Source organism: Hypanus sabinus (genome assembly GCF_030144855.1).
Source record: "Hypanus sabinus isolate sHypSab1 chromosome X1 unlocalized genomic scaffold, sHypSab1.hap1 SUPER_X1_unloc_14, whole genome shotgun sequence".
Classification (NCBI taxonomy): domain Eukaryota; kingdom Metazoa; phylum Chordata; class Chondrichthyes; order Myliobatiformes; family Dasyatidae; genus Hypanus; species Hypanus sabinus.
This window is the reverse complement of record NW_026778962.1, coordinates 498281-513359: the sequence shown is the minus strand read 5'-3', so window position 1 is coordinate 513359 and position 15079 is coordinate 498281. Positions and strand designations below refer to the sequence as shown.

General features: G+C 57.7%; 1 protein-coding gene across 1 annotated transcript; it reads left to right on the top strand.

Annotated features, from left to right (window-relative positions):
- The first annotated feature begins 669 nt into the window (after positions 1-669).
- Positions 670-13604, top strand: LOC132385597 (phenylethanolamine N-methyltransferase-like). The gene is made up of 3 exons (XM_059957773.1): positions 670-1244; positions 8816-9023; positions 13042-13604. Exons 1-3 carry the CDS (start codon positions 1100-1102, stop codon positions 13466-13468), a joined length of 780 nt encoding a protein of 259 aa, XP_059813756.1. The 5' UTR covers positions 670-1099; the 3' UTR covers positions 13469-13604.
- Positions 13605-15079: the final 1475 nt, after the last annotated feature.

Below are 15079 nucleotides of genomic sequence, written 5' to 3'. Positions count from 1 at the left end.
ATGTGGAGAGGATGTTTCCTATAGTGGGGGGGGGGGGAAGTCTAGGACCAGAGGACACAGATAGAGTGGATGTGGAGAGGATGTTTCCTATAGTGGGGGGGGGGGAAGTCTAGGACCAGAGGACACAGATAGAGTGGATGTGGAGAGGATGTTTCCTATAGTGGGGGAGTCTAGGACCAGAGGACACAGATAGAGTGGATGTGGAGAGGATGTTTCCTATAGTGGGGGAGTCTGGGACCAGAGGACACAGATAGAGTGGATGTGGAGAGGATGTTTCCAGTAGTGGGGGAGTCTAGGACCAGAGGACACAGATAGAGTGGATGTGGAGAGGATGTTTCCTGTAGTGTGGGAGTCTAGGACCAGAGGACACAGATAGAGTGGATGTGGAGAGGATGTTTCCTATAGTGGGGGGGGGCAGTTTAGGGTCAGAGGGGCACAGCCTCAGAATAGAGGGAGGTCCTTTCAGAACGGAGATGAGGAGGAATTTATTTCGCCCGAGCGGGGTGAATCTGTGCTATTCGATGTTGGATTCTGGATTGGTCAGGGTTTGAAGGGACATAGGGGTGGGGGTGGAAGTTGCGGGAGGCAGGGGATTGGGGCTGGGAGGAAAAATGAAATGACGGAGCAGACTCGATGGGCCAAATGGACTGATTCTGCCCCCCCCCCCCATCTTACGGTCTTAGAACGAGCCTGATTCTGAATCTAATGGCAGTTTCCTCTCTCCGAAGGTCACCCCGGGTTGGACCGGTTGCCCCGCCGAGCGACTCCTGCACTGTGAACCCCGCCGCATCCCATCGCCTGCGCTCGGCGATCAGATAAGCCCCGTCCTCTCTGGACAATTAGATGCATCTGCGCTGAGACTGCGGGTTGTCAGAGATGTCCATCAGTGATAACGGTGTTTACCAGAGTGCTTGATCCTCGCTAATGAAATCACTCTGAATCCTGCCCCGGGGGGCTGAGGGCTCCGCGGCCGGAGCATAAATACCTCAGCACTGCCCGCCGGCCCGCAGTCGGACACGCAGCTCGCTCCGCCGTGCGACCCCCTCCCGGGACCGGTGACCGGAGACCGGACAGCGCCGGAGCGCAGCACGGCAGGAGGATGGCGCAAGGCGCCGACAGGTACCAGCTCTTCAACCCCCGAGCCTACTTGCGAAACAACTACACGCCCCCCAGGGCCAACTTCGAGCGGGAGGACAGCGTCGTCCCCTGGAAACTCCGCTGCCTCGCTGCTTCCTTCTCCACAGGTCAGGGGCCGGCGTGGCTGGTGGGGGGTCAGTCTTGTCCACTGGCTAGAGGGGAGGGGCCAGTCCAGAGGGGGGGGGGGTCAGTGTTGTCCAGGGGTCGGAGAGTGGTGGGTCGAAGGGAGAGGTCAGCCTTGCCCAGGGACCGGAGAGAGGTGGATGGAGAGGAGGTGTCGGAGCTGACCACGGGGCAGAAGGGAGAGGGATGGGTTCAGTCTTGCCCAGGGGCCAGAGAGGGGCATTTGGGGGAGGGGGGTTGTCAAGCACGTCTGGGGGCCAGAAAGGTGTGGATGGAACAGAGGGGTCAGTGTTGTCCAGGGACCGGACAGGGGTGGTGGTGGGAAACGGATGCCGTCTTGTCCAGAGGCCAGTCATCTGAGGGTGGAGAGGGGTGGGTGAAGGGGCCGGCCAGCGATGTGTGTGTGTGTGTCTGTGTGTGTGTGTACAAGTATGGTCAGGTGTGTGAGTGTGTGTCAGTGTGTGTTTGTGTATGTGTGTGTACAAGTATGGTCAAGTGTGTGCGTGTCTGTGTGTGTACAAGTATGGCCAGGTGTGTGTGTCTGCGTCTGTACAAGTATGGTCAAGTGTGTGTGCGTGTGTGTGTCTGCGTCTGTACAAGTATGGTCAGGTGTGTGTGTGTGTCTGTACAAGTATGGTCAAGTGTGTGTGTGTGTCTGTACAAGTATGGTCAAGTGTGTGTGCGTGTGTGTGTCTGCGTCTGAACAAGTATGGTCAGGTGTGTGTGTGTGTCTGTACAAGTATGGTCAAGTGTGTGTGTGTGTCTGTACAAGTATGGTCAAGTGTGTGTGCGTGTGTGTGTCTGCGTCTGTACAAGTATGGTCAAGTGTGTGTGCGTGTGTGTGTCTGCGTCTGAACAAGTATGGTCAGGTGTGTGTGTGTGTCTGTACAAGTATGGTCAAGTGTGTGTGTGTGTCTGTACAAGTATGGTCAAGTGTGTGTGCGTGTGTGTGTCTGCGTCTGTACAAGTATGGTCAGGTGTGTGTGTGTGTCTGTACAAGTATGGTCAAGTGTGTGTGCGTGTGTGTGTCTGCGTCTGAACAAGTATGGTCAAGTGTGTGTGTCTGCGTCTGTACAAGTATGGTCAAGTGTGTGTGCGTGTGTGTGTCTGCGTCTGAACAAGTATGGTCAACTGTGTGTGCGTGTGTGTGTCTGCGTCTGTACAAGTATGGTCAGGTGTGTGTGTCTGCGTCTGTACAAGTATGGTCAAGTGTGTGTGTGGGTCTGTACAAGTATGGTCAAGTGTGTGTGTGGGTCTGTACAAGTATGGTCAAGTGTGTGTGCGTGTGTGTTTCTGTGTCTGTACAAGTATGGTCAGGTGTGTGTGTGTGTCTGTACAAGTATGGTCAAGTGTGTGTGTCTGCGTCTGTACAAGTATGGTCAAGTGTGTGTGTGGGTCTGTACAAGTATGGTCAAGTGTGTGTGTGGGTCTGTACAAGTATGGTCAAGTGTGTGTGCGTGTGTGTGTCTGTGTCTGTACAAGTATGGTCAGGTGTGTGTTTCTGTGTCTGTACAAGTATGGTCAGGTGTGTGTGTGTGTCTGTACAAGTATGGTCAAGTGTGTGTGTCTGCGTCTGTACAAGTATGGTCAAGTGTGTGTGTGGGTCTGTACAAGTATGGTCAAGTGTGTGTGTGGGTCTGTACAAGTATGGTCAGGTGTGTGTTTCTGTGTCTGTACAAGTATGGTCAGGTGTGTGTGTGTGTCTGTACAAGTATGGTCAAGTGTGTGTGTCTGCGTCTGTACAAGTATGGTCAAGTGTGTGTGTGGGTCTGTACAAGTATGGTCAAGTGTGTGTGTGGGTCTGTACAAGTATGGTCAAGTGTGTGTGCGCGTGTGTGTCTGTGTCTGTACAAGTATGGTCAGGTGTGTGTTTCTGTGTCTGTACAAGTATGGTCAGGTGTGTGTTTCTGTGTCTGTACAAGTATGGTCAAGTGTGTGTCTGTGTCTGTACAAGTATGGTCAAGTGTGTGTAGGTGTGCTCATGTATGACAGCCACGGTCAGGTGTGTGTGTGGGGTCGTGAAGAGGTGTGCTCAGGCACGGTCAGGTGTGTCCAGGTGTGTGTGTGGGGTCGTGAAGAGGTGCGCTCAGACACGGTCAGGTGTGTGTGTGGGGTCGTGAAGAGGTGTGCTCAGGCACGGTCAGGTGTGTCCAGGTGTGTGTGTGGGCTCGTGAAGAGGTCTGCTCAGGCACGTTCAGGTGTGTGTGTGTGTGGGGTCGTGAAGAGGTGTGCTCAGGTACGGTCAGGTGTGTGTGTGGGTTCGTGAAGAGGTGTGCTCAGGTACGGTCAGGTGTGTGTGTGGGTTCGTGAAGAGGTGTGCTCAGACACGGTCAGGTGTGTGTGTGTGTGTGGGGTCGTGAAGAGGTGTGCTCAGACACGGTCAGGTGTGTGTGTGGGTTCGTGAAGAGGTGTGCTCAGGTACGGTCAGGTGTGTGTGTGGGTTCGTGAAGAGGTGTGCTCAGACACGGTCAGGTGTGTGTGTGGGGTCGTGAAGAGGTGTGCTCAGACACGGTCAGGTGTGTGTGTGGGGTCGTGAAGAGGTGTGCTCAGACACGGTCAGGTGTGTGTGTGGGGTCGTGAAGAGGTGTGCTCAGACACGGTCAGGTGTGTGTGTGGGGTCGTGAAGAGGTGTGCTCAGGCACGGTCAGGTGTGTCCAGGTGTGTGTGTGGGGTCGTGAAGAGGTGTGCTCAGACACGGTCAGGTGTGTGTGTGGGGTCGTGAAGAGGTGTGCTCAGACACGGTCAGGTGTGTGTGTGGGGTCGTGAAGAGGTGTGCTCAGGCACGGTCAGGTGTGTCCAGGTGTGTGTGTGGGGTCGTGAAGAGGTGTGCTCAGGCACGGTCAGGTGTGTCCAGGTGTGTGTGTGTGTGTGGGGTCGTGAAGAGGTGTGCTCAGACACGGTCAGGTGTGTCCAGGTGTGTGTGTGGGGTCGTGAAGAGGTGTGCTCAGGCACGGTCAGGTGTGTCCAGGTGTGTGTGTGGGGTCGTGAAGAGGTGTGCTCAGGCACGGTCAGGTGTGTCCAGGTGTGTGTGTGGGGTCGTGAAGAGGTGTGCTCAGGTACGGTCAGGTGTGTGTGTGGGGTCGTGAAGAGGTGTGCTCAGGTACGGTCAGGTGTGTGTGTGGGGTCGTGAAGAGGTGTGCTCAGGCACGGTCAGGTGTGTCCAGGTGTGTGTGTGGGGTCGTGAAGATGTGTGCTCAGGCACGGTCAGGTGTGTCCAGGTGTGTGTGTGGGGTCGTGAAGAGGTGTGCTCAGGCACGGTCAGGTGTGTGTGTGGGGTCGTGAAGAGGTGTGCTCAGGCACGGTCAGGTGTGTGTGTGGGGTCGTGAAGAGGTGTGCTCAGGCACGGTCAGGTGTGTCCAGGTGTGTGTGTGGGGTCGTGTGCTCAGACACGGTCAGGTGTGTGTATGTGTGGGGTCGTGAAGAGGTGTGCTCAGACACGTTCAGGTGTGTCCAGGTGTGTGTGTGGGGTCGTGAAGAGGTGTGCTCAGGCACGGTCAGGTGTGTGTGTGGGGTCGTGAAGAGGTGTGCTCAGGCACGGTCAGGTGTGTGTGTGGGGTCGTGAAGAGGTGTGCTCAGGCACGGTCAGGTGTGTCCAGGTGTGTGTGTGGGGTCGTGAAGAGGTGTGCTCAGGCACGGTCAGGTGTGTGTGTGGGGTCGTGAAGAGGTGTCAGACACGGTCAGGTGTGTCCAGGTGTGTGTGTGGGGTCGTGAAGAGGTGTGCTCAGACACGGTCAGGTGTGTCCAGGTGTGTGTGTGGGGTCGTGAAGAGGTGTGCTCAGACACGGTCAGGTGTGTCCAGGTGTGTGTGTGGGGTCGTGAAGAGGTGTGCTCAGGCACGGTCAGGTGTGTGTGTGGGGTCGTGAAGAGGTGTGCTCAGACACGTTCAGGTGTGTCCAGGTGTGTGTGTGGGGTCGTGAAGAGGTGTGCTCAGGCACGGTCAGGTGTGTCCAGGTGTGTGTGTGGGGTCGTGAAGAGGTGTGCTCAGACACGGTCAGGTGTGTGTGTGGGGTCGTGAAGAGGTGTGCTCAGGCACGGTCAGGTGTGTGTGTGGGGTCGTGAAGAGGTGTGCTCAGACACGTTCAGGTGTGTCCAGGTGTGTGTGTGGGGTCGAGAAGAGGTGTGCTCAGGCACGGTCAGGTGTGTGTGTGTGTGTGGGGTCGTGAAGAGGTGTGCTCAGGCACGGTCAGGTGTGTGTGTGGGGTCGTGAAGAGGTGTGCTCAGACACGGTCAGGTGTGTGTGTGGGGTCGTGAAGAGGTGTGCTCAGGCACGGTCAGGTGTGTCCAGGTGTGTGTGGGGTCGTGAAGAGGTGTGCTCAGACACGGTCAGGTGTGTCCAGGTGTGTGTGGGGTCGTGAAGAGGTGTGCTCAGGCACGGTCAGGTGTGTGTGTGGGGTCGTGAAGAGGTGCGCTCAGACACGGTCAGGTGTGTGTGTGTGTGTGGGGTCGTGAAGAGGTGTGCTCAGGCACGGTCAGGTGTGTCCAGGTGTGTGTGTGGGGTCGAGAAGAGGTGTGCTCAGGCACGGTCAGGTGTGTCCAGGTGTGTGTGTGGGGTCGTGAAGAGGTGTGCTCAGGCACGGTCAGGTGTGTGTGTGTGTGGGGTCGTGAAGAGGTGTGCTCAGGTACGGTCAGGTGTGTCCAGGTGTGTGTGTGGGGTCGTGAAGAGGTGTGCTCAGGCACGGTCAGGTGTGTGTGTGTGGGGTCGTGAAGAGGTGTGCTCAGACACGGTCAGGTGTGTCCAGGTGTGTGTGTGGGGTCGTGAAGAGGTGTGCTCAGACACGGTCAGGTGTGTCCAGGTGTGTGTGTGGGGTCGTGAAGAGGTGTGCTCAGGCACGGTCAGGTGTGTGTGTGGGGTCGTGAAGAGGTGTGCTCAGGCACGGTCAGGTGTGTGTGTGGGGTCGTGAAGAGGTGTGCTCAGACACGGTCAGGTGTGTCCAGGTGTGTGTGGGGTCGTGAAGAGGTGTGCTCAGGCACGGTCAGGTGTGTGTGTGGGGTCGTGAAGAGGTGTGCTCAGGCACGGTCAGGTGTGTCCAGGTGTGTGTGTGGGTTCGTGAAGAGGTGTGCTCAGGCACGGTCAGGTGTGTGTGTGGGGTCGTGAAGAGGTGTGCTCAGGCACGGTCAGGTGTGTCCAGGTGTGTGTGGGGTCGTGAAGAGGTGTGCTCAGGCACGGTCAGGTGTGTGTGTGGGGTCGTGAAGAGGTGCGCTCAGACACGGTCAGGTGTGTCCAGGTGTGTGTGTGGGGTCGAGAAGAGGTGTGCTCAGGCACGGTCAGGTGTGTGTGTGGGGTCGTGAAGAGGTGCGCTCAGACACGGTCAGGTGTGTCCAGGTGTGTGTGTGGGGTCGTGAAGAGGTGTGCTCAGGCACGGTCAGGTGTGTGTGTGGGGTCGTGAAGAGGTGTGCTCAGGCACGGTCAGGTGTGTGTGTGTGGGGTCGTGAAGAGGTGTGCTCAGACACGGTCAGGTGTGTCCAGGTGTGTGTGTGGGGTCGTGAAGAGGTGTGCTCAGACACGGTCAGGTGTGTCCAGGTGTGTGTGTGGGGTCGTGAAGAGGTGTGCTCAGGCACGGTCAGGTGTGTGTGTGGGGTCGTGAAGAGGTGTGCTCAGACACGGTCAGGTGTGTGTGTGGGGTCGTGAAGAGGTGTGCTCAGACACGGTCAGGTGTGTCCAGGTGTGTGTGTGGGGTCGTGAAGAGGTGTGCTCAGGCACATTCAGGTGTGTCCAGGTGTGTGTGTGGGGTCGTGAAGAGGTGTGCTCAGGCACATTCAGGTGTGTCCAGGTGTGTGTGTGTGGGGTCGTGAAGAGGTGTGCTCAGGCACGGTCAGGTGTGTCCAGGTGTGTGTGTGGGGTCGTGAAGAGGTGTGCTCAGGCACGGTCAGGTGTGTGTGTGTGTGTGGGGTCGTGAAGAGGTGTGCTCAGGCACGGTCAGGTGTGTGTGTGGGGTCGTGAAGAGGTGTGCTCAGGCACGGTCAGGTGTGTCCAGGTGTGTGTGTGGGGTCGTGAAGAGGTGTGCTCAGGCACATTCAGGTGTGTCCAGGTGTGTGTGTGGGGTCGTGAAGAGGTGTGCTCAGGCACATTCAGGTGTGTCCAGGTGTGTGTGTGTGGGGTCGTGAAGAGGTGTGCTCAGGCACGGTCAGGTGTGTCCAGGTGTGTGTGTGGGGTCGTGAAGAGGTGTGCTCAGACACGGTCAGGTGTGTCTGTGGGGTCGTGAAGAGGTGTGCTCAGGCACGTTCAGGTGTGTCCAGGTGTGTGTGTGGGGTCGTGAAGAGGTGTGCTCAGGCACGGTCAGGTGTGTCCAGGTGTGTGTGTGGGGTCGTGAAGAGGTGTGCTCAGGCACGGTCAGGTGTGTCCAGGTGTGTGTGTGGGGTCGTGAAGAGGTGTGCTCAGGCACGGTCAGGTGTGTCCAGGTGTGTGTGTGGGGTCGTGAAGAGGTGTGCTCAGACACGGTCAGGTGTGTGTGTGTGTGTGGGGTCGTGAAGAGGTGTGCTCAGACACGGTCAGGTGTGTCTGTGGGGTCGTGAAGAGGTGTGCTCAGGTACGGTCAGGTGTGTCCAGGTGTGTGTGTGGGGTCGTGAAGAGGTGTGCTCAGGCACGGTCAGGTGTGTCCAGGTGTGTGTGTGGGGTCGTGAAGAGGTGTGCTCAGGCACGGTCAGGTGTGTCCAGGTGTGTGTGTGGGGTCGTGAAGAGGTGTGCTCAGGCACGTTCAGGTGTGTGTGTGGGGTCGTGAAGAGGTGTGCTCAGACACGGTCAGGTGTGTCCAGGTGTGTGTGTGGGGTCGTGAAGAGGTGCGCTCAGGCACGGTCAGGTGTGTCCAGGTGTGTGTGTGGGGTCGTGAAGAGGTGTGCTCAGACACGGTCAGGTGTGTGTGTGGGGTCGTGAAGAGGTGTGCTCAGACACGGTCAGGTGTGTGTGTGTGTGGGGTCGTGAAGAGGTGTGCTCAGGCACGGTCAGGTGTGTGTGTGGGGTCGTGAAGAGGTGTGCTCAGACACGGTCAGGTGTGTGTGTGGGGTCGTGAAGAGGTGTGCTCAGACACGGTCAGGTGTGTGTGTGGGGTCGTGAAGAGGTGTGCTCAGGCACGGTCAGGTGTGTGTGTGGGGTCGTGAAGAGGTGTGCTCAGACACGGTCAGGTGTGTGTGTGGGGTCGTGAAGAGGTGTGCTCAGACACGGTCAGGTGTGTGTGTGGGGTCGTGAAGAGGTGTGCTCAGACACGGTCAGGTGTGTGTGTGGGGTCGTGAAGAGGTGTGCTCAGGCACGGTCAGGTGTGTGTGTGGGGTCGTGAAGAGGTGTGCTCAGGCACGGTCAGGTGTGTCCAGGTGTGTGTGTGGGGTCGTGAAGAGGTGTGCTCAGGCACGGTCAGGTGTGTCCAGGTGTGTGTGTGGGGTCGTGAAGAGGTGTGCTCAGGCACGGTCAGGTGTGTGTGTGGGGTCGTGAAGAGGTGTGCTCAGGCACGGTCAGGTGTGTGTGTGGGGTCGTGTGCTCAGGCACGTTCAGGTCCCCCCCTGCGTCGGGCGGCCTCAGCGAGGTGGGGGGCACCAGTAACCGGGAACTCCGTGCCGTCCGCAGGGGAGATCCGGGGCCAGACCCTGCTGGACATCGGCTCCGGACCCACCCTCTACCAGGTCATCAGCGCCTGCGACTTCTTCACCACCGTCATCCTGTCCGACTACCTGGAGAGCAACCGGGAGGAACTCCGCAAGTGGCTGCGGGCCGAGGCGGGCGCCTTCGACTGGAGCCCCTACGTCAAGTACGTGTGCGGCCTCGAGGGCAAGAGGTGAGTTCGCCAGGGGGGCCAGGATGGTGGCGTTGGGAGAGAGGGGGGGGGTCTGGTCCGACTGAGTGTCTCCCTAATCGGTCAGTGTGAGGGGTCGGGGGTAAGGGCAGCGATTTCAATAGATCTGGTGTGATGGCCGTGGTGACCAGGTCGGTGTTGGGTATATTAAAGGCGGAGGTTGGTTAATCACGGAAGTGGGCACAGCCTCTGAATAGCGGGATGCCCTTTTAGAACAGATAGAGAATCAGTGGAATTCATTGCTACGGACAGCCTTGGAGGACAAGTCCTTGGGGTATATGTAAAGTGGAGGTCGACAGGTTCTTGATCAGTCGGGGCATCAGAGGTTACGGGGAGAATGGGGTTGAGAGGGATAGTAAATCAGCCATGATGGAATGGCGGGGCAGACTCGATGGGCTGAATGGCCACTCCAATGCCTTGTGGTCAATATCAGTGACAGATTTCGGAATCACACTGAGTTAGAAAACCTACGGCACAGTACAGGCCCTTCGGCCCACAAAGCTGAACACGTCCCCACCTTAGAAATGACCTAGGGTTACCCATAGCCCTCTCTATTTTTCTGAGTTCCATGTACCTGTTCAGAAGCCTCTTAAAAGACCCCATCGTATCCACCTCCACCACCATCGCCGGCAGCCCATTCCACACACTCACCACTCTCCCCTGACATCTCCTCTGTACCTACTCCCCAGCACCTTAAACCTGTGTCCTCTTGGGGCAGCCATTTCAGCCCTGGGGAAAAAAGCCTCTGACTATCCACACGATCAATGCCTCTCATCATCTTGTTCACCTCTATCAGGTCACCTCTCATCCTCCATCACTCCAAGGAGAAAAGGCCGAGTTCACACAACCTATTCTCATAAGGCGTGCTCCCCAATCCCGGCAACATCCTTGTAAATCTCCTCTGCACCCTTTCTACGGCTTCCACATCCTTCCTGTAGTGAGGCGACCAGAACTGAGCACAGTACTCCAAGTGGGGTCTGACCAGGGTCCTATAGAGCTGCAACATTACCTCTCGGCTCCTAAACTCAATCCCACGATCGATGAAGGCCGACGCACCGTCCGCCTTCTCAAGCACAGAGTCGACCTGCGCGGCTGCTTTGAGCGTCCTGTGGACTCGGACCCCCCCAGATCCCTCTGATATGATCTTCTGTTCTGGAGTCGCTGAGGTCCCTCCAGGTGGGGTAAACCTGCTCCCCCCCCCCCAGGCTGGGAGGGGGGTGAGGTCACATCCCGGGTCCTGTGAACAGTAGTACCAGTATTCCTTCTGTGAGGACAGTCTGGGTTCACGCAGGGAAAGGGAGGGTAGGCCGGGACTTGACTGGAATTCAGAGAAGCCCAGGGGGGTATTGGCAGGATCGGGGGTGGTGGGGGGCGGGGGAACGCTTCCTGCTGACAGGGAACTGTGAAACCCGCACCACTGAGGGATGATCGAGTTGGGAATGTCTCCGGGGGAGAGTGATGGGGGGGAAGGGATTTGGGAGGGGGGGTGTGCGTTTTTTTTTTTTGGCTGATTGGCGGTGAAGTGCGTCGTTCGCATCAGCGGGTGTGCTGGGGGGCGGGCGGGGGCAGCTTCTTGCAAGCGACCAGTAACCCGTTACCCGGACGGCGGGAGGAAACCCCTCGCAGGCAGCGGCGGGAATTGAACCTCTCCACCCCGGGCAGGGTGGGGCGGCAGGCCCTGGAGAAAACGGACTGTCGTAGACAAGGGAACAGGCTCCGGGAGAAACGGGGCGGGGGGGGGGAAATTGCTGTGACCGGTGTGGGACGTCCGGTGATGTGCTATAGACAATAGGTGCAGAAGTAGACCGTTCGGCCCTTCGAGCCTGAACCGCCATTCTGAGATCATGGCTGATCATCTACTATCAATACCCTGTTCCTGCCTTGTCCCCATATCCCTTGATTCCCCTATCCATAAGATACCTATCTAGCTCCTTCTTGAAAGCATCCAGAGAATTGGTTTCCACTACCTTCCGAGGCAGTGCATTCCAGACTTCCACAACTCTCTGGGAGAAGAAGTTTTTCCTTAACTCTGTCCTAAATCACCTACCCTTTATTCTCAAACCATGCCCTCTGGTACTGGACTCTCCCAGCATCTGGAACATATTTCCTGCCTCTATCCTGTCCAATCCCTTAATAATCTTATATGTTGTAAGCAGATCCCCTCTCAAACTCCTTAACTCCAGCGTGTACAAGCCCAGTCTCTCTAACCTCTCTGCGGACAGAAGGTGACTGTGGGGGGACAGGAACCAGGGTGAAGTAGGCTTTGGGAGAAAGGGGGGGCTGTGACCGGTGTGGGATGTCCAAAGATGTGCTGACCTTCTGGGCAGTGACTGTGGACGGGGTGACGGTGGCTGACGGGAACCCCCAGGGTGTAGCAGGCTTTGGAAGGAGGGGGCTGTGACCGGTGTGGGACGTCCAAAGATGTGCTGACCCCGTGTGCAGTGACCAGTGGACAGGGGTGGCAGTAGAGTAGAAGAGCCCCCAGGGTGTAGCAGGAGGGGTCTGTGACCGGTGTGGGATGTCCAGTGGTGTGCTGAGGTAGTGGACGGGGTGATTGCGGTGGAGGGGGTGAAGCAGGTTTCGGGAGAAGGAGCTGTCACCACTGCAGACGTCCGGCAATGCGCTGACCGCCCTGCGCAGTGACCAGTGGACAGAGGGACGACCGTGATGGACGGGAACCGGGCTTTGCTGTGGACTGGTGTGAGACGGCTGGTGATAATGTTGACCCTCTGGCGCAGTGACCAGTGGACAGAGGGGCGACCGTGGTGGACGGGAACCGGGCTTTGCTGTAGGACGGCTGGTGATAATGTTGACCCTCTGGCGCAGTGACCAGTGGACAGAGGGGCGACTGTGGTGGACGGGAACCGGGCTTTGCTGTGGGACGGCTGGTGATAATGTTGACCCTCTGGCGCAGTGACCAGTGGACAGAGGGGCGACTGTGGTGGACGGGTACCGGGCTTTGCTGTGGGACGGCTGGTGATAATGTTGACCCTCTGGCGCAGTGACCAGTGGACAGAGGGGCGACTGTGGTGGACGGGTACCGGGCTTTGCTGTGGGACGACTGGTGATAATGTTAACCCTCTGGCGCAGTGACCAATGGACAGAGGGGTGACCGTGATGGACGGGAACCGGGCTTTGCTGTGGACCAGTGTGGGTTGGCTGGTGATAATGTTGACCCTCTGGCGCAGTGACCAGTGGACAGAGGGGCGACCGTGGTGGACGGGAACCGGGCTTTGCTGTAGGACGGCTGGTGATAATGTTGACCCTCTGGCGCAGTGACCAGTGGACAGAGGGGCGACTGTGGTGGACGGGAACCGGGCTTTGCTGTGGGACGGCTGGTGATAATGTTGACCCTCTGGCGCAGTGACCAGTGGACAGAGGGGCGACTGTGGTGGACGGGTACCGGGCTTTGCTGTGGGACGGCTGGTGATAATGTTGACCCTCTGGCGCAGTGACCAGTGGACAGAGGGGCGACTGTGGTGGACGGGTACCGGGCTTTGCTGTGGGACGACTGGTGATAATGTTAACCCTCTGGCGCAGTGACCAATGGACAGAGGGGTGACCGTGATGGACGGGAACCGGGCTTTGCTGTGGACCAGTGTGGGTTGGCTGGTGATAATGTTGACCCTCTGGCGCAGTGACCAGTGGACAGAGGGGCAACTGTGGTGGACGGGAACCGGGCTTTGCTGTGGGACGGTGTGAGACGGCTGGTGATAATGTTGACCCTCTGGCGCAGTGACCAGTGGACAGAGGGGCGACTGTGGTGGACGGGAACCGGGCTTTGCTGTGGGACGGCTGGTGATAATGTTGACCCTCTGGCGCAGTGACCAGTGGACAGAGGGGCGACTGTGGTGGACGGGAACCGGGCTTTGCTGTGGGACGGCTGGTGATAATGTTGACCCTCTGGCGCAGTGACCAGTGGACAGAGGGGCGACTGTGGTGGACGGGAACCGGGCTTTGCTGTGGGACGGCTGGTGATAATGTTGACTCTCTGGTGCAGTGACCAGTGGCAGGCGAGGGAGCAGAGAATGCGGGAGACCATCAAGGACGTCTGTCACTGTGACATCATGAAGGCCGAGCCCCTGCACCCGCGGGTGCTGGAGCCGGTCGACGCCATCAGCACCACCTTCTGCCTGGAGTCCGTGTGCTCCGACAAGGCGTCGCTGGAGGGGGCTCTGAGAAACATCACGTCCCTGCTGAGGCCCGGCGGCTTCCTGCTGATGATCGGGGCCCTGGGCGAGTCCTACTACCTGGCCGGGGAGGTGAGGCTCAGCGTCGTCCCCGTGGACGAAGGCTACGTGAAGGAGGCGGTGAGCAAGTCCGGCTACCGGATCCGCGTCTTCAAAACCTACACCATGCCCCCCGAGCTGAAAACGGGCGTGGACGACGTGACGGGCGTGTTTTACCTGCAGGCCCAGAAGCTCTGACCGGGCACGTTTCCGCCCGGAGCGCGGGGGCGGTCTCGTCCTGTCCCCTTCAGGCGCGACCATTCGGCCCGCAATGCCCCGCCGCCCCCTGGGGAATGGCCCCATCGATCCCAGCACCCCTCTCCCGGTACACGTTCTCTCTGCTGCCCCCGATCAGGGTGAGTTAGCCTGCATTCGGAGACACAGCACGGTAACAGGCCCTCCCGGCCAAAACCCTCTAAGCAGGGTCCTTACTCGCCCTGAAAACTGCACGGCGTTGTAACTCTGTCCGTGTTGTGCCCACTCCGAATATAAATATTGAAAAATCACACGCACTATAAATTCACTGAAGGGTAAAATGAAAAACAGTACAATCATCTTTCACGTTTCATGAACTGCTTCCCATCTGCCTTTCTTACAGCTCTGTGGCAACCAAGGCCATGTGCGTGGGGGCATTTCAGTGGGGGGTATTGGGTATTGGGGATTCCGCCCAACAAGACCGGACGGCCCAATTACACCCTTGTGAACCCACGCACCCGGAGGAATTCCCCGGAGAAGGCACACGCCCCCATACTGACCGTGGCGGGAATTGAACCCGGCTGCTGCTTGGTGCTGGGATAGCGTTGGAATAGCCGCCACGCTGCCCTGCAGCTCTCTGGGGGCGGGGGGGGGTGCTCTTGCTCTCCGTGCTGGGATGCCACGGTAGCATCGTGGTTGGCACGACACTATTGACCATCACAGGAGCAGTATCAGGACATTAGGCCCATCGAATCATGGCCGACCCTTTTCCCTCTCAGCCCCAATCTCCTGGCTTCTCCCAGTACTCCTTCAGGCCCTGACCAATCAAGAACCTATCAACCTCCCCTTTCAACTTAACCAATGACCTGGCCTCCACAGCAGTCTGTGGCAATGAATTCCACTGATTTACCGCCCTCTGCTGAGGTAATTTCTCATCTCTGTTCTAAACGGACAGCCCTCTATTCTGAGGCTGTGTTCTCTGGTCCCAGACTACCCCACTATAGGAAACATCCTCTCCACAAACACTCTATCTGTGCCCTCTGGTCCTAGACTCCCCCACTATAGGAAACATCCTCTCCACAAACACTCTATCTGTATCCTCTGGTCCCAGACTCCCCCACTATAGGAAACATCCTCTCCACAACCACTCTATCTGTATCCTCTGGTCCTAGACACCCCCACTATAGGAAACATCCTCTCCACATCCACTCTATCTGTGTCCTCTGGTCCTAGACTCTCCCACTATAGGAAACATCCTCTCCACATCCACTCTATCTGTATCCTCTGGTCCTAGACACCCCCACTATAGGAAACATCCTCTCCACAACCACTCTATCTGTATCCTCTGGTCCTAGACTCCCCCACTACAGGAAACATCCTCTCCACAACCACTCTATCTGTATCCTCTGGTCCTAGACACCCCCACTATAGGAAACATCCTCTCCACATCCACTCTATCTGTGTCTGGTCCTAGACTCTCCCACTATAGGAAACATCCTCTCCACAACCACTCTATCTGTATCCTCTGGTCCTAGACACCCCCACTATAGGAAACATCCTCTCCACATCCACTCTATCTGTGTCCTCTGGTCCTAGACTCTCCCACTATAGGAA

What these genes read in the sequence shown, in the direction of transcription:
- LOC132385597 (XM_059957773.1), top strand. Translation starts at nt 1,100, where the DNA reads ATGGCGCAAGGCGCCGACAGGTACCAGCTCTTCAACCCCCGAGCCTAC. An exon ending in CGCTGCTTCCTTCTCCACAG is followed by an intron (nt 1,245 to 8,815) that starts GTCAGGGGCCGG and finishes TGCCGTCCGCAG; the next exon opens with GGGAGATCCGGGGCCAGACC. An exon ending in TGCGGCCTCGAGGGCAAGAG is followed by an intron (nt 9,024 to 13,041) that starts GTGAGTTCGCCA and finishes TCTCTGGTGCAG; the next exon opens with TGACCAGTGGCAGGCGAGGG.